This window comes from Semicossyphus pulcher, unplaced genomic scaffold, assembly GCF_022749685.1.
Source record: "Semicossyphus pulcher isolate SPU_LCO1_2020_fin unplaced genomic scaffold, fSemPul1.0.p SCAF_4, whole genome shotgun sequence".
Lineage (NCBI taxonomy): Eukaryota > Metazoa > Chordata > Actinopteri > Labriformes > Labridae > Semicossyphus > Semicossyphus pulcher.
In genome coordinates this window covers 26,887,226-26,905,911 of record NW_027211715.1, presented here as the reverse complement: position 1 = coordinate 26,905,911, position 18,686 = coordinate 26,887,226, and the positions used below count along the sequence as shown (strand labels likewise).

Sequence of the window (18,686 nt, the reverse complement as noted above, 5' to 3'; positions counted from 1 at the left end):
AGGGAGGAAAGAAAGAGAAGGAGAGCGCCAGGCTGAAGAGAAAGAAGAGAAAAACAGACGTGTTAAACTGAGGATATCTAGCAGCGCCGGTGCAGAGAGAGGGTGTTAAACTGGCATACGAGGTGTGAAAACTCCTGAGAATGTGTTTGGGAGAGAAAGAAGGAGAGAAAGAAAAGAGAGACGCCCGGACTCGTGTATTTATGCTCGTCTGCTCTCAATACGTGAGCGTGCATGTTTCCTAAGAAGCTCTCCTGGCAGGCACTTGATAGGCCAGTGATCTGTGGCGTGCATGGTTTGAGCCACCTGTCACTCACACACACACACACACACACACACACACACACAGACAAAAACTTGGCTCATACCAAATATGGAAAACATTGTTTCTTGGATCTATTAGGGCTGCATTGTTGTAATGTCAGATTAACATAAAACAAATTGTTAAACTATGTGCTATAACTGAGTGCAGCTGTTATACTGTGTACAAGTATAACCAGCAACATTACACTGCCTGATTGATACCATTCATGCATTCAGTATCGTCAACATTAGCTGTTTTCCACACACCGTGCTCCCAAAAATCCAGCTGTCTAAGTCCTCCGTTCAAACAATGTATTGCGACCCATAATGACGTTTATTCTTTGGCAGCTTCCTCTCGTGGTCGTAGCAGTTTTCAAAGGAGCAAAGAAGAAGTCGCGTCACAAAGTATGACCCCTCGATCCCACAGGATCCGTCTCCGGCGCGTTCCGTCTGCGCCGCGTTTCTGGTCCGTCAACGGCGCGGCCCTCGCCCACAGGGAGCGTGTCTGGTCGTAGGACAGCCGAGCGCTGGCCCAAGCAGCTGGATTCGCAAGATCAGAAGATCGCGAGAGAATTGTTGGCGAGAATCAATGTTAGCACAGCAACACACAAACCACAGATCAGTTTGCACATCTGAGGTTGATTATCTGCTCATTTGGAAATCATTCCGTGATTTTTGTGCTTCTACCATGGAGGAGTACACTACTTCATTAAAAGTGTTCTTTTTCCGAGATTTCAGTGTGTTGATCTTAAAATAAACGGAAAAAACAGGAGTCTTTACCGGTCTGAAAATGGTGTTTTATTTTGAAATGACCGGAGGCTGTATGCTGCTTCCGTGTGTGACTTCCTGTTTGGAACGATCTGCTCTGTTCAGCTTGACGTGTGTTTGAAGCGGCCTCCGTCCAAAATACCCGGCGCCTATCTTTAGCGGAGCAGAGCGGAGACACGCTTCTGGGATGCGCCAGAGACGGACCGCGGCGCGTGCTGTGGAATAACTATCATTGACTTGAATGGGCGCGATTGACTCCGGAGGTCGCGGCGCACACGGAATGCGCCGGAGACGGATCCTGTGGAATCGAAGGGTAAAGAGCGATATAGTCCATGCAGGGAAGAGGTCGGGATGGATGGATCAAACCCCCTGGAGGTGTGCTGGCCTTTGAAGCCAATTTTCCATAGTGGCCAAACTGTGTCATTACAACTACCTGGCCTTTAGGTGACGCACACTGGCCCCAAAAAAGGTTAGGGTTTTTTCCCATCTACTTACATAGCAAAAGACACATTTATAATCAGTGGTATCCACTCCCCAGTATGAACTATAGACTGTATAAAAACATGGACGACATGACAGCTCCCTAAAAGTGAAGCCAAAACCTCTCTATCGCCCCCTGCTGACTGGCTGCAGTATAGGTCATAAAGCCCGCCTCCTCCATGTTAACAGATGGGACATGAGTCAAACTATAAAATCAAAATACACGAAAAATACATTTTTCTCAAACATGCTTTCTGTCATTATAGTTAGTTCTTATCCTGCTCAAGTGAAGCTAAATTTTAATGAGTTATTTGATGCTCTGTTGACAAATCCGGCTCCTGCAACGTTCTGTTCCCGAGTAGCAGAGCAGAAGAGGAGCGGGGAGAGGGAACGTAATTAAGGCCATGTCTACACGTACACGGGTATTAGTCCACACAAGCATGGTTATAAAAAAGTCCTCATCCAAACGAAAACACAAAACCACAACAGAAACGCTGTAATGAGAATGCCACACCGACAGGCGGCGATATAACCCGGTTATGCAAAGAAGAAAAAGAATTGCAGCCAGTCAAAAGTCTGAAAAAGTCTATCCCGACGCCTTTGTTCCTCAACAAAGAGTTATAATCTAACTTTATTGATTTCATACGCAACTGATCAGCTTTCATAGGTCTGTCCCTGCATCCAACGCTGTGTCCAGTTCTCTACACATCCGTGAGATGATGCATCAAACACAAGACATTCACTCAGAAGACCTGAGATCTTTCCCTGACGTGTGTACCAAAACTGTATGTAATTCATGTCTTGTCATCACAATAAAAGCAGGTTAAACTTCTCATGAAAGTGCAGGACATGAACCTGTATTATGATGCTAATAATTAAACACCATACAGTCGTGTTGAGTGTAGGTGTAGCTTCCTGCTTGCTGGCAGACCTGGGCTCCATCCTCTGCGCTCGCTGTAGCATGCTTCACTCTACCAGTAGGTCAAGGACACAGTCGCTGTCGGTAAGGAGGCCATGCAGAGTGTGTTTGTCCCCTAATCCCCCACTTCCTCCGACCAAATCTCTCGCTCAGACACACACAACACACACTGTTGAAAAGAGCCCGATGTCTCTCTGTCTCCCAGTAGCCACCTCATTTATGTGTGTGTCTCTCTGTATGTGTGTGTGTGTGTTCTTGAAATGAATGAACAGGTGTCAGAGTAAACATATCCCCCCTCCTCTCTTTCTTCTTTGCCTGTTAAGGGCGGAAAATAACATGACTCCTGCCTGGCCTTTCTCACCTTACATTTACACTACCTTGTCCACCGTCCTCTGTACAGAATAGGACGAGCTCCAGAGGCGGATAAGAAATACCTAAGGTGGCTGAGTGAGAGATTGCAGGGGTCACAACAACAAACCAACCATCTGAAAGACAATCTGCAGTGGGTCTGCTCTTTATTAGCAGGAGACTGACAGTAGGAGGTGTGAGTGTAAGGAAAGGAGGGGATGATTGAGATTTGGCATTGGATCGAAAGGAAAGCAATCATCACTTTTTTCTGATTTCACCACCTGACACATTTGTCTCATACTTAAATGCTGCTGAGGATTCAGTAAGGTGAATGCTACATGGATGTTGTTGGTCAGAACGAAGGCTTCTTCAGCTGTAGTCTTGTTGTTTTTGAGCCACAGCAAAGAGCAGAAGTGAAAGTGTTAGTGTTAGCATAAACCTGTGCAAATGTGCACATGAGCAGCAGTTAAATCAATCGAGTTTGATATTAAGGCTCTGCTCAAAGCTTCTTTCTTTGCCTCAGTTTTGTCTCTTTGGCGGCACCTATGGCGGTAAACTTCCCAGTTATCCAGACAGTGTCTCATGTGTGATGTCCACGGTTGGCTCCGGTTGTAACTCGCTGACGGTCGCTTTCCTTTTCAGACTGTTTGCCTTCATCTGAGCGTCGAGTTTGTTTCTTTTTCTTTGGATTTTCACTTATTTTTTAAGCTTTATCTGTAGTCATTTCTATGTTTGTTCAGCCATAGTAGATTACTGTTTACTCGCAACACTTGCAGAGAGCGAAAAGCAGCCGCTTAGCTCCGCCTACCCTCTCTGACAGACCTACCACTGCTGGCTGATGGAAAACACGTCACTAACTGGGCGCCGCTTGTGAAAGTCGCACCAGACAGCCAGTCTGTAATACTGCAAATGCAAAGTCTTTCATCAGTGGGCCATAGGCTCAGTCACCATGGTTACCTCATTCGGTGATGGTGACTTAACAGACATTAAATGAAAATCTATAATCTGATTATCACTTTAAAGCTCGGGCTAGAATATCTTCTCTTGGCTGCATGTGCACAGATGTTACCTGAAGATGTTTGCGTAGCAATTTATTTCATACTTGTACCAGGATATTTCTTTTTCTTTTCTATTTTGAACTCTTCCAACAGTTTGGTCCATTTACTTTACACACTCTTGTCCAAAAGACATAAAAGTGAGATACAATCCAAGTCGCAGTTAGGCAATGATACACCTCAAGAACGAGTTATTCGAACTCTGTTTCTCCTGACACAGGTTCAACAAGGTGTGCACGTCCTTATAAAGGCATAGCAAATTATTTCTTCCTTTGTTGAATACGAAAGAGGATCAGGAGTCATATTTAGACAAAGAGGTAGATCCTGAAGCGATCAGAGAAATTCTGATTGCTGAATGGAGTTTGATAAATTGTTCCACAACTGAGGCAGCATGCAGTTTGAATTGAGATTTCTTGCCTCACAACTAGTCTTGAATCTTGTGCTGATCTTAGTGACTGAAAAGGTTTATAAACCTGAATGAGGCAGACTCTGTAGGTGAGCATTAGTGGCTTGAACTCAGCGCAGGCAGCGGCAGGGAGAGTATTCAAAAGAGGAATGCCTTGAGTTGTATTCGGTTCAGCTTTTTGATGCAGCAGGTCGCAGAGAGTGCTTTTAGCATTTAGGATGTGTGCACCTTAACTCTTCTGCAATCCTGCCCTACTTCAGGTAACCTGTAACCAAAGACATTTACTACATCTTCGCTCCACTACTCGGGTCTAAATCTGTACAGACGATACACTGCATGATTGAAACATAGCTTGCATATAACAGAGATACATCAGCTTGAATGTGTGTGCTGTCAGCTTGTAGACAGCAGTTTGGTCCGTGACTGCACAAAAGAAGTGGACGTCACTCATTGGTCTGTTTTCAATCTCCAAGTTTACCATATAGATAACACCATCGTGGTTTGTCGGAGCTAGAAGCGACACCTACCCCTCCATCCTGACTGTCATGTCTCTGTTGTAGTGACTTGTCAGTCACAGCCAGTGAAGCCCTCAAGCCTCCTGTCTATGTTGAAGCTACAAAATAGACAACATTGTGTTTTGTAGAAGACTTGAAACTGGCAATTGAAACCATGAACTCATAAGGAAAATGTTCACTAAGGGAATATATATCAACTTAGGAATAAAGTCCTTTTCCCTTCTGGCCTCATACAATCACCTAACCAGGGCAGTCTCCCCCCTACTGGCCATTAGCAGGAAAGTCTGGTTCACCTGGTTCACAGGTGAGAACAGGCATTCGGACTGGTGTGCACCACCGGACCATGGTCCACCAGAAAATACGGGACTCAATCCGGTCCGGTTCAATTCAGGTGAGAACATAAACAAGACGTAAAGTAGGACCTAATATAGGAAGCAAACCAAAACACTGAGGATTGTGGGTGTTAACAGGTGCTGACACTTGGAGAAACAGCCACGCAGCCAGGCAGCAAGATGAGTAGAGGACAAAACTGTTCATTGTAAAACTAAAGGAGAATGGGATTGGGGTTGTAACTCTAGATTTTCCTTGCTGACGGTCGCTTTCCTTTTTAGACTGTTTGCTTCATCTGAGCGTCGAGTTTGTTTCTTTTTCTTTGGATTTTCACTTATTTTTGAAGTTGTATCTGTAGTCATCGATCTTTTCTTTGTTTGTTCAGCCATAGTAGATTACTGTTTACTCGCAACACCTGCAGAGACCGGAAAAGCAGCCGCTTAGCTCCGCCTACCCTCTCTGGCAGACAAACCGCTAGTGGCTGATGGAAAAGGCGTCACTAACTGGGCGCTGCTTGTGATTTCTTCACCCAGTCTGTAATACTGCAAATGTAAAGGCTTTCATCAGTGGGCCATAGGCTCAATCACCATTGTGTTACCTCATTCAGCGATAGATGAATTAACACGTTTATTTAAATGATAATCTTTGAAATTATCACATTAAAGTCTGCGATCATGTTGAGTGTGATCGAGGAGAGTGCTCTCCCTCTTTGTGTACTTCAGAGAGTTTTCCCATGTGGAAATTCGGACCAATCAGAGAGCAGTTTCCTCGCACATCACAACTTTTGTTCCGCCGGTAAAAGCTGCCGAGTGAACACAAAAGGCAAAATGTAACATTGTAACAATTTGCCTTTAGCCCACTTATACAGTTGAAGGTTTGGGCTTGCCTTTAAGGCCCTGGTCAGTAAATAGACGTTTGCAGGAGCAGCAGTGTTCAGCAAGTGCCACTGTTTCATGTTCCGTCATGAACCTCTGCTATGCCTACAGGATCTGTTTTGGTTGTACCAGGTGTTAGATAAGGCTGCTATCACATTCCTTCTCAAGCCCATCCTCTCAGGGCACTCTGCTTTAATACTTCACCAAGTGTTCATGTACGTGCATCACAGAAATTGGCCCCGGGCTGAAGGCTGGTGCTGGGGTACTGACTGGACTTGCTGGAAATGTCAGCGTCTTACAGCAGAGGCAACGTTGTAGCGAAGCATGGAGCAGAGTAAGATGCTTTACAGAGAGTCACATACAATAGGACGGCCTTGAGAAGGGAAAAAATGGTGCTTATGCCTTTTAACTGTTCAGGTTCTCTGTCTTAACGCTGAGGTGGTGAGAGGCATCAGAATTGAGCTCTTCCATAGAAGATACGGCTGTGAGGATTTTTATTTTGTGGGTTTAGTTTGAAACGATGAGTGTTTGTTATATCCGTGAATTCAAAGCTGAAGGCAGGTCTCTTTCCTCGAGCGCCGTCTCTGTTCTGAAACACTAGCGTCGCTCGGCTATTACGGCAGCGTTAATTAAAAAGCTGTGGAAATAGCATCGTGGGAATCTCAATGTAACAAAGTGGAACATCGTAGAACAGCGTGATGGGATGTTTTGAGAGGAAAAGATCATTAAAACATGGAATGTAAAAGGAAGTAGGGTGAGACAAACTGGAATAGAGCGCGGTTAGAAAAGAGGCAGGGCCGTTTGGACTCCTAAAAATAGTCTTTAAATGTCTCGTAATGTGCGAGCGCTCTGAGAAATAAAACTTTCAGCTCTGCTCGGGTACCTGGAATAGCACAGGGACGCCCACCGGAGAGGGAATGACACTGAGAGGCAGGATTCAACCTTGTCTGAATGTCACCAAGAACTCTGCAATGTCAGTGTCTGTGTCCTGTGCAGTACAGATGAAACATCACTTCATGTTATTAAGGGGTAAAAATAATCAGAGGCCTTACATTTTTTACACACCAATTCCCTTGATTTACAATAAAAGTTTTGTTGCTTCTTCCCTGTAGGAGGTTTTCCTTGAATGTATTACCTTTGTGTCAGATTTCTCGTAAATACAAGAGCAGCATGCATGAGGCCAGAGTAAAAGAGAACGCTAGAGTAAAACGAGACATTTAATACAGTATAAACTCGGTGCATTAAGGAAATAGAAACGTGTAAGCACTGAAAAAGCCAGATAAGCAAATATGAAAGAAGAACATGAGCTTTGGTTTAAACAGGCAGCTTTGATCTAAATGGTTTTAATCCTTTTTCATTCTTATTGTATTTGCCTTCTTGTTAAGTCGCCCACACTCCGGTATTATTAAGATGTGAGTGTGTGTTGGCATTATAATGTCCAGGACGAACCTTAAAAATGTTTGAGCCAAAGTATTTTTTTAATGTAATTGAGGCCATGTCCACACGTACGAGGGGGTTTTTCAAAACGTAGCTTTTACTCTGCGTTTTGGCCCAGTTGCGGCGCCCAGTTAGTGACGCGTTTTCCGTCACCCAGCAGTGGTTGGTCTGCCAGAGAGGGTAGGCGGAGCTAAGCGGCTGCTTTTCCGGTCTCTGCAAGTGTTGCGAGTAAACAGTAATCTACCATGGCTGAACAAACAAAGAAAAGATGGATGACTACAGATACAACTTCAAAAATGAGTGAAAATCCAAAGAAAAAGAAACAAACTCGACGCTCAGATGAAGCAAACAGTCTAAAAGGGAAAGCGACCGTCAGCGAGGAAAATCAAGAGTTACAACCGGAGCCAACCGGAGCCAACCGTGGACGTCACACATGAGACACTGTCTGGATATCTTGGAAGTGTGCTCCCGCAATTACCGCTTATGGCCACAGGTGCCGCCAAAGAGGATGAAACTGAGATCTTCGAGATTACAACTTTAATGTTAAATCATCAGTTTCTGTATTCTTTTTAAATTAAAAGCCCTCAAGCTTTTCATAGGTAACTTCTTTACAAGGCTTTTATTGTGAAACATTTGCAGAAATGTGTTAAAAAAAATTAGGGATTTCTAACACGGCACTTCAACTGTTGCTCCTGCCATCTGGTGGCACTTACATGTAACTACAAAATACAGTTTGGCTGAGATGTTAGCACAAATACAATCACAGGGAATAAAATCTGACGCACTTTATCCAGTAATCGCTTTGTCTGCAGCAGTTTGAGGCATTAAAAAAAACTAAAAGGAAATAATCAATGTTGTTGCTGATGGTCTGGTTTGAGTATAGAGTAATCAGAATTAATTTCAGTCTGTTTCATAACCAGCAAAAAGTGTAGGGCTAATTTAGCACAGGTGTTGCACACAGAGAGGTCTGCGGTTTTTGGGCGTGCAAAGACAGGTGGTGTGTTTTTGGGGTTATCGGCTGCTTTTGTTCCTGTTATTAACAAATGGATTGATGTAAGACGTTTTTTGGCCTCATAAAGTTGCAGAGAGTTTTCTTTGGACACGACATCTACACCAGAGCCACACGTTCAAATCTGACCAAACAAACAAAAGGTTCGTCAACACCAATGGAAAAGCATCTTATTCTAAACTAGCATACAAATGATGTGGTAGGCACACGGGAGTTTATCCACCCTCTTTTTTTCTTCCCTTTATTTGTTGGTGTAATTATTTGAATAGAGCATCCGCCCGTCCATCCTGTGAGACCTGGCTTTTTATTTGAACCCTGATTATTATGTGAGGAAATATCGTCGTTTTGATTAATGGGACACAAAGTGTTTTCTGTTTCTGTCCACACAACCTCCCTGAAATGTCAAACTTAATTTCCCTCTCATGTGAAAGGTGATTATTGTATACAACACGCTACGAATTGCTACATTAGATTTATGCAAAGAGCACGTCTTTGTTTTCCCCCTTTGAATGAGAGGAGTACAAACACAGGATGAATGGATTCAGGCAACATTAGCCGACAAAAGGGAACAGCCGCATCCTCCCAAATGCCAATCAGCTCTTCAAAGGCTGATTGGCATTTTGGAGGATGCACTTCTTTCTCTTTTGTTTGTAATTTAAAGGCTATTTGTCCTCTTTAAACCAGCTCTTGTAAATGTACGCTATTCAATTTCGATAAAAAAAAAGTAAAGAATGTGGAACATAATGAGAGAAAAGGTGGAAGAGAGAAAGCAGCGAGGGAGAGAGGGCCTCTGCATCACGCATTAATGGTAAATTCAGTCAGTCTGCACCTGAGGGGAAACCTGTCTGAAAGTCCAGCCTGATGTGCATCATACTGTAGACTTGCCATTATATCTTGTCTCTGGTGGCACTCAACAATAATTGCTTTATGCTGCAGTGACCTTTCCATTGCCGCTGGGTTTAGACGGTGGCTCGCAGGTTGTTTTAGCGCCGTGTTTGTTTTGTTTTGTTGCTCACTGCTCAGCTGTCCGCCTACACCGTGTTCCTGCTCGACCTGGAACTGCTGCGCTCTTGGACAGGTTTCGACTGTGACTGCATCCACGGGGTTGCTCATATTACAGGAGCATATCTAAGGAAAAACATGTGTTCCCTGAACTCCGAACAGTTTGTGCTGTCAGTTGCTTTTGGGCAGTCGAGGTTCACTGTGGCAACGTGGCACTGCTTCCCACCGGGAAGGTGCCGAGAGTAACAGAAAGTTCTCCTTCAGTTCGTAACACACTCGGACACGGTGGGAGGATCTGTGCTCTCTTTACTTTCTAACTTCCTCATTAATTGTCACTGAAGAGATCATATAAAGTTTCTTTTCGGAAAGCAGAATTATTACTTTGATATATATCAGTGTGTGTGTGTGTGTGTGTGTGTGTGTGTGTGTGTCCCTCCTGTGGATTTGAGTGCAGTGTGGTGGGCTGCTGTTAGTATTAGCCTGACAGGAAAGAGAAAGCCAGTCATCTCAAAAAATACACTTTTTTAAAAGAACATAATTACCTGTTGGAAGCAAATTACTGCAGTCAGAGGAAGTCTTACATCAAGGAAAATAGCTCAAATAAAGGTTTCATAAGTGTGATGATGGAAAAAAAACCAGTGTTAGATGGACAGAATATTTGATTTACTGCAAATTAACTGAGAACTTTTAGAATAATTCAGAAACATCTCAAAAAATGCCAACAATGCCAACAAGTGTCGGTGATAGAATCAGAAATAATCTTTTATTTTTAACAGCTTGTATGAAAACATTACATAAGCCTCTTTTACATTACCAGTTCAAACCGGGACTGTTCGCCCGCAGGATGGTGGGGCAAAGTCGTTCAGCCTCTGAGTTGGAATTGGAGGTAGTAACAGTCAGTGTAAACGGCAGAGCCAGCAGGGTGGGACAGCGCTGTGTGTGTGTGTTTACACTTCGCAAGTCTTTTGCTTCAGCAACGCCGCTAAAAACACACACTGGTGCGGCTTTGCGCCGGCGTTGCTTGGTTCAATGTAAAATGTGGTGGAACTGCAGTGTAAAAATTGTAATCTCGAAGATCTCAGTTTAATTCTCTTTAGCAGCACCTATGGTGATTAACGGTAATTGCAGGAGCACACTTCCCAGATATCCAGACAGTGTTGCGTCCACAGTTGGCTCCGGTTGTAACTCTTGATTTTCCTCGCTGACGGTCGCTTTCCTTTTTAGACTGTTTGCCTTCATCTGAGCGTCGAGTTTGTTTCTTTTTCTTTGGATTTTCACTTATTTTTGAAGTTGTATCTGTAGTCATCCATCTTCTCTTTGTTTGTTCAGCCATAGTAGATTACTGTTTACTCGCAACACTTGCAGAGAGCGGAAAAGCAGCCGCTTAGCTCTGCCTACCCTCTCTGGCAGACCAACCACTGCTGGATGATGGAAAACGCGTCACTAACTGGGTGCTGCGGAAGTCGCCACAGACAGCCAGTCTGTAATACTGCAAATGCAAAGGCTTTCATCAGTGGGCCATAGGCTCGGTGACCATTGTGTTACCTCATTCAGCGATAGATAGAGACTTAACAGACATTTATTTACCTGAAAATCTTCGAGATTATCACTTTAAACTTGTCATTGCATGAATCAGAATGTTTTTCAGTTTTTTGTGTCCCTCAGAATCTGTTGATAAAACTGTAACCTTTAAGACTCCTGAACATTTGATCATTTCTTGGCTCATGTCTCGTGTGTTTCTCTCTTCTTCTCTTTTCACAGGAAGTCCATGAAATTCTGAAAGAATATGAGCTGAAGTATTGCTTTGTGGACCGCAACAAAGGCACAGGTAAGACTCACACTAAACCACACGTACGGACACACAAACGCACAAGCTTGTACTACTATACTTGTGAGGACCCTTACAGACAGAACACTTCCCCTCCCTCAAACATTTTGATAATATATTATAATATTAATAAAATAATATATAATGAAATTAGAAGCCCTTAGAAGAATGGAGGACAATCCAAAGTGACTAAAACTCCAACTGGTCCGCACAAAGATAGACGTGCAATTTTACACACACACACACACACACACACACACACACACACACACACACACACACACACACACACGCACACACATATGCAGCTTTGCTCAAATGAACCTGTAAACCAAACCCTAAACATACAGCCATGTCATATCTGTCATCACTAATTTGTATATTAATAGTTATATGGAAAGTGGTGCGGCAGTGATACCGACAGTGTGGATGGAGTGAGGCAGGATGCATGACTGACACATTATATAGTCTAACATCAAGCTCACAGATGGGCTGATACTTATGCCTGTAACTCTAGAGACTGTGTTTATTTTTTTATATATAAGACTGGCTTCTTGTGCTTTAAGAACACAAGGACTTTGGCTGTTCACTTCCCTATAAATTGACGCAAAGAAATGATTATTAAAGTTACATTTCAAAATAAAATACGCTTAGTTGCCAGTTTATAACTGTACATCTTAAACTTGCCGGCTATTTAGCCCAACCTCATGGATAGTATTGTGGTTGACGGAATAATAGAAACACCTGACAGCATATCGAAGCTGAAACAGTCTCATTTTGATCACTTCAGTTTACACGAATTTCTGAGGAATAAAACCCCAAAAAATTAAGAGCATGTGCCCACTTATGGCACTTTTTACGCCAGCTGTTTTTTGTCACTGAGCTTGCAGCGCTCTCAGCTGAAAATAGTAAAACTTTAGTAACACTGCCGCGCTTATCAATGTCACTTCTCCCTCACCGACCAATCAAAATCAAGAAGGGGCGGGTGTTCTGATATCAACTTTGTCAACAACAATGGCGGAGGAGAAGTTAATCCTCTTGTTTTTTGAGGGTACAATTTCCAGGTTTGAGAGCTCTACCAAGGGAAGTGTAAGTGCAGCCGGACAGCTTTCGTAACTTAGCAACAGAAAGCGCCGGTGAGAAGCGCTCTGAAAAACGCAGTTAGTGGACATAGGCCCTTGAAGGTTCCAGATTCTCCAGTGTGAGGATAACACACTTCTTATACTGTTAACTAAAACTCTGGACTATATCCGCTTTTGGCTCTACTTTTTTTTTGTTTTGCGATGATTTATAGATCAAACAACTTACTGGTTTACAATTTAACAGAACTACCAACCTGATAAATTAGCAACTAAGTTTATAATATTGCAACAAGAAATCAGACCGTTACAGGGTACACAATTCCCAACATTTTCATCAAGGCAGTGTGTCCTAAATTGTCCTGACTTCTATATTGATATTCTATTATTTAGTTACTACTACTATCTAGTTACAGTGTTACACTTGTATATCCACATGCTTAACGACAGGGTCGCTGGCTGGCAGAGATTGTTTTATTTGAATATGTTGTAACACTTGATTGGTCAGTTAAAATTGACATAATTAAATAGTCAAATCTGTAGTTTTGGTAACTGATGGGCGCATATCTTCGTATATCATAGAAGCTTATAAAAGTAGGTTTTAAACACACTTACTATTTACCTAAACTGACTATTTTAGACAAGTTTAAATTACAGTTCTTTTTAAGTATCCTGTCCATATAGTAACTGTGTGTTAAAGTAAGTGTCTCATTTTAAAGAGTTTTCTACACTTGTCTCACCTTCTGAGTACATTTCGTCCTCATATAAGTCTGAAAGTACAAGAAAACACACACACACACAGAGAGAGCAAACCCCCTGCCCCTAGAGTGTGTCCCTTTCCAGGGAAATCTAACATAGTGCCTATATTTAGTCCGAGCAGTCAGCCAAGCACCTGAAACATAACGCTTTCAGAAAGTCAAGGGGGGCTGTAAACAGCTGAGATATCAAAGCAGCAGTCTTACCAAAAGGTTAATGGAGTTTCAGAGCAAACGAGAGCCTGATGAAACACGGGTCCTCATCGCACCGGCAGCCCCGGTACTTGGCTAATTAGGATGCTGCGGTGGCGTCGGGTGTTGGGCTCTGATGTGGCGCGGTGGGTGGAGTGGGATGAGAGAACAGCCTCAAGAACATGAGAGAAAAAGTTAGATATTTCCTGACAAACTCAGTTATCCCAGCAAGAGCGCCGTATTTCTGTCTTTTAATCCCCCCTTTTTAACCCTCTCATTTAACACTCGTATCGCTGTAGTTGTTCTCTGGTCGGTAGTTTGACAGCAGAACGTAGTATCGCCAAGGAGTCTCAATATGATCTCTTAAAGTGGAATTTACTCACCGTCTTTAAAGAGATCTGTCCAAGGCCTCGGGTGAGGGCAAAGGATGATGTTTTTCAGGTTAAATATATCGTTAGAAATGTTTTTAAGGACTCTGCTACGATACATCGCAGCACAGGTGTAGCTGTAGAAGGCTTTGTCTGCTCCAAGGCACGAGAAGGGCTTTTGCAGCCTGTATGCTTTAAATAAGAGGATTGAAGCTGCTCAGTGTTCATAGTAATGAGGCGGGAGCGGGCCAACGGGGAGACACTGATCAACATGGAAAGTTTTCTGTTCATCCTGAAGCTTAAGAGAAGTATAATTTATTCAAATCCACCTGCTGTTGAGAAATTCTGCATTGCTACAAAGACGGTCGTTTTAAAGTTAAACCTTCAGAGAAAACAGAAGATTATAACTGTTTAAGTATTAACATGAAGCCTTACATGTCAGTATAAGCCATGTGTTAATGTAAACAGTAGTATTATTGTCACTGACCTACAGTACCTTTCTCACTTCAGTTTCTCACAACTTTATCAGTCACACTTTTATTGACAAAAACACGTTTGTTTGTCTTACTTTGGTCAGTGAGAAGAGGAACTGCAGTGGTCAGATAACTGTACCTATAATGACAACTAGCATTAATGACCTTAATTTGACCACAGGTCTGTGAGGCTAATAGTAATTCCCGTGATGTAATGTCACCTGTGTTAAAGTTTGTGCTCATGAACTCCTGCTTCCATGATAGGCCAGTGTTATACCAAATGAGAGAGATATGTACTAAAGAAAACTATAAGAACCAGCGGCTGCTTTTTTTTGCCTTTATTTATTCGACAGCTTAAAAGAGACAGGAAATGTGGGGAGTAAAGAAAGGGGGATGACATGCACCAAATGATCGCAGATTGCGAGTCAGCGCAATGAGGACTGTAGCCTCTGTATATGGGGCGCCTGCTCTACCAACTGAGCTAAACCAGCGTCCCATCAAGCCTTATATTTAACATACGATTTGGGAAGGAAGCTCTACGAGGAGCGTCTGGTGGCTGGGCCCTGATCCATGAGGCTTGACCGGGCAAGGACAGAAAGAAAGAAAGAAACTATGTGGAGCCGCTGTCCTGTGGACTGACCATCGGGACTGATGCATTGTAAGCCCGCTGCAGGCAAAGGCGCAAACTTAGGCGCTCTGACCCCCGGCAGTTGTAGAGCAGTAGACATGAGAGTGGTCAGAGTTAGGTTAATTTATAACCTACTTTACTTCCAGCCCCTTATTGCAGAAATAGTTTTTGACCTTTGACATTTGTTTACTTTTCAACCCCCCGTCTCTGCTGATTTTTGGTCGTCTTTCTGTTTTCTCTTTAGTCCACATGGTCAAACTCCTGTTAGATTACCAGTTAAACTTTGTGACTCTGCTCAGTAACTCCTTCACCTTTCTGAATTAAGAACAAAACAGGTTGGTAGGGTGCTGCCTCAGCAGGCAGGGTGGACACTGTTCCCTAAGCCGGTACAAGTGTGTGAGTGTGGGTGTCTGTGTGTGTGTGTGCATGTGGGGTGGGAGATCCCCGACTGCTTCTGTCGGAGGTGTGAAAGATTGATTTCAAGCCTCGGCAGCTTTTCACTTTGTGTGTGTGTCAGTGTGTGTGTGCTGAAGGATTGAATATTTAGCCTTGATCCGGTAACCCCCCCCGACTTGTCGCCTCTTCACTTACCCCAAACACAGACCCTCTATCCCACCGGCTTCTTTGTGCATGTATGTGTGTCCGTGTGTGTGTGTGACGCGGCGGTCAGCCTGAGCCTGCCAGCCGTTGGATCAGCTTTCATGGCAGCTGGATAACATCAACCCCGACCAAGTGTTTACAGTCTGACTCACTCTCTCCTTCCTCTCCGTGTCTTCTTCCCTTTCACCTTTTCCTCCTCTCCACTCTTGCGTCTTTCTTTCTCTGCCACCGTGTAACAGTTTCAGTTCAGCACTCTGTGAGACGTTTAATGACCTTAAAATGTATGGCAACGTTCAAAGCTTTAAACACTGTTTATCAGAGGGTGTAGATGCCAACATTGTAAATAAAGAACCCAAGTGTGTGTAGAGATGGGAATAGATTTTAATGACACCAATGCCACCAACGCTGCTTATCAGTCTTTATTGGTCTCCTTATTGATTGAAGATTTATTCTCTTGCTTGGTGCGTCTGGAGGCTGTGGCCCTGGTGTGTATAATTTCAAATTTCTTCATGATATTAAATCTCACTTTAGACCCTTCATACCTCTTTGCCACAAATCCTTCTTTAAGTTTTGAGTAGCTTAGACGCATGACTTTGACGCTATTTTTTTGGCACCGTTACCGACGCGTTCCGTCTGCGCCGCGGTCCTGGTTCGCCAGGCGGCACGAGCCCTCGCCCACAGGAAGCCTGATCCGCAGCGGAGCGGAGCGCTGACCCAAGCAGCTGGATCCACAAGATCGCATGAGAATTGCGAAATCACGCGATAACATCAATGTTAAACAGAGCAACACACAAACAACAGCTCAGTTTGCACCTCCGAGGTTGAGATTTCAGTGTGTTGTTGTTATGAAAACGGAAAAATCAGGAGTCTGTACCAGTCTGTACATGGTGTTTTATTTTGAAATGACTGGATGCTGTGTGCTGTATTCGTGTGTGACTTCCTGTTTGGAACGATCTGCTCTGTTCAGCTTGACGCTTGCTTGAAGCGTCCTCCGTCAAAAATAGACCCGGCGCGTATCTTTAGCGGAGCAGAGCGGAGACACGCTTCTGGGACGCGCCGGAGACAAAATCACGACCTTTGACTTGAAGGGGTGCGATCGACTCTGGAGGTCGCGGCGCACACGGAAAGCACCTGGAGACGGATCCTGTGGAATTTGAGGGTTACAGTCAGAAAGACGAGCTGGATTCAGTACTGTTCCAATAGATCAGATAATTTAAAACCTGTTTTTTACCGGGAACAGTTTAATTAATTCCCAACCCCCGTGTCTGTGCGTATGTGTCTCCAAACAGAGTCACTGAATATTTTCGCGACAAGTTCCACTTGTGTGAGGATAGAGCTGCTAAACTAAGTGTTGTTATGGCAGAAGTGCAGAAGATCAAAAAGTTCTGTTATTCTCTGTTAGTTGTGAGCGTGAGAACGAGAACATTCCTCTGCTCAAGTTTTCTTAATCTTTTTCATGTCTCGCCTCTTATCTCTCCCTCTCTGCGCCGTGAAAGCTGGATCCTTGAGATTATCGATGATTATTAAAGTAAAACCTTTATTTTTGTTTTTGCAGAGTGCTCACAGCTGAGGGGTTTATGAGTTGTGAAACATCCTTTTCATACAATTCTGAGATTCTGCGTTTGACTTTCTGTCGGTTGTTTTCCTGACTGTCGGGGAATGTCTTTTGTGGCTGCTAATGCTAACAACACAGCACGTTTCCTGTTTCAACAAAGTTACTGTTGTTGTTCTTGGGAAACGCATTTTTATGCTTCTGGTATCTTAGCTGAAGTCCCACCCCCTATTCATGCTTTCTCAGATGGAGATAAATGCAGTACTACCTGATACCTGTAGGTGTTTTTTTTAAAGGAAAAACAACAGAAAGAAGAGAATGCAAACTCCACACAGACAGGCCCCGGGATTCGAACCAAGAACCTTCTAGCTGTGAGGCGACACCGCTAACCACTGCGCCACCACGCAGCCAGCAACTTAAATATGCTGTACAATAATAATAATGGTAATTAACTCACTGTTGACTTGGCTAATGTTGGTTCAGCTTCGTATGGAACTCGAATCTTGGTCTCCTCAGTGAAAGTCTTCGGGTTTGACACATCCACATCAAGCCTGGATGAATCCTATACACACGCATGTTTGTTGGGACGGTCTGGAAATGCAATACACTGCCCTCTTCTGTTAACAAAGCTATCAGGAAGTGTAGCATCACTTTTACCCTTTTCCCACCGAAATTAGCGCGTTGACGCAGGTTTTTACGACCCGGGAAGACCTGCTTCTAATTGCGGATTGTCTCTGTTCCCATAGCCCGTGGAGTATCCTCCTTTTGGTGTCTTTTCTGCTGCGTCACCGCCTGACTTCACAAACGCGCCAGAGACAGGGTTAGCAAACAGTGAAGATGTTACGGTGGTTAGGTCTTTATTGTATCTATTACTCATTCAGTCTGTTTAACAAACTCAACGCCGACAAATTTGGAACGATGTTCGAGCACTGCTTGCACGGAGATGGGCGGAATTTGTAGCTGAGATGACAAGGAGTCGCAGAAGTTACCGACAGAGCATAGCATCACGCCGGAAAGGGGGCGGAGATTAGCGCAGCGACACGGGTACTACTACGACGGGTGCGACTACCGCAGAGTCATTTGTCCTGAGTCTGAATGGTGATTGTAACCTCCCAGTAAGTAAAGAAGCAGAGTGTTAGCACGTTTTTTGACCAGTGGGAAAGCAGCTTTTGACTTTCAAAGTCAGTAGCTGTTGAGTGAGACTTTCTGACTTACAATATTGGCCTTGTGCAGGGTTAAATCCAAAAAAGTTAGTCACAGTGGGAATCTAGTTGGGAGAAAAACTAACCTAGAAGTGTGGCGGTATGGACAGGGGGAGCATCATCAGTCTGTGCGCATGTTGTGGCTAAACTCTTAGCAGAGAATGAGCCAGCAAAGCCAGGTAATCTGATCATCTGTCATCAACCTGTTCCTGAAAATATCTTTGCTGATTGGATTATAGAAGCGTTTCATTTTTAATGCTGTGCAAATATTTGTCTTCTGCATAGTTGATAATCTTTCTTTAATTTCAAACTTAAAGAATTAACCTCCCCACAGCATTTGTTTACAGATTCTTTTCTTCATAGAGAAGCTGTTGAGCATGTTTTGTATCACCGCCGTGTTTTTGGTCATCGTGAAGCAGAACTGCAGCAGAACGCGGCGACGTTATCAGTCAAATTAGCTGAAAATATGAAATTGGTTTTAAATTGGTTTTATGTATCTTTCTGCCGTTGTTATCAGTCCCTGGGCTTTGTAATAAACGCACGCTGAAATATTAGTCATATGAAG

General features: G+C 43.6%; 1 protein-coding gene across 1 annotated transcript in view; it reads left to right on the top strand.

Annotated features, from left to right (window-relative positions):
- Positions 1-18,686, top strand: part of raver2 (ribonucleoprotein, PTB-binding 2) — a 105,306-nt gene that overhangs the window by 12,811 nt on the left and 73,809 nt on the right. The window contains exon 2 of the mRNA XM_069679518.1: positions 11,206-11,272. Within this exon, the coding sequence (XP_069535619.1) occupies positions 11,206-11,272 (67 nt within the window). The remainder of the gene's footprint in view (positions 1-11,205; positions 11,273-18,686) is intronic.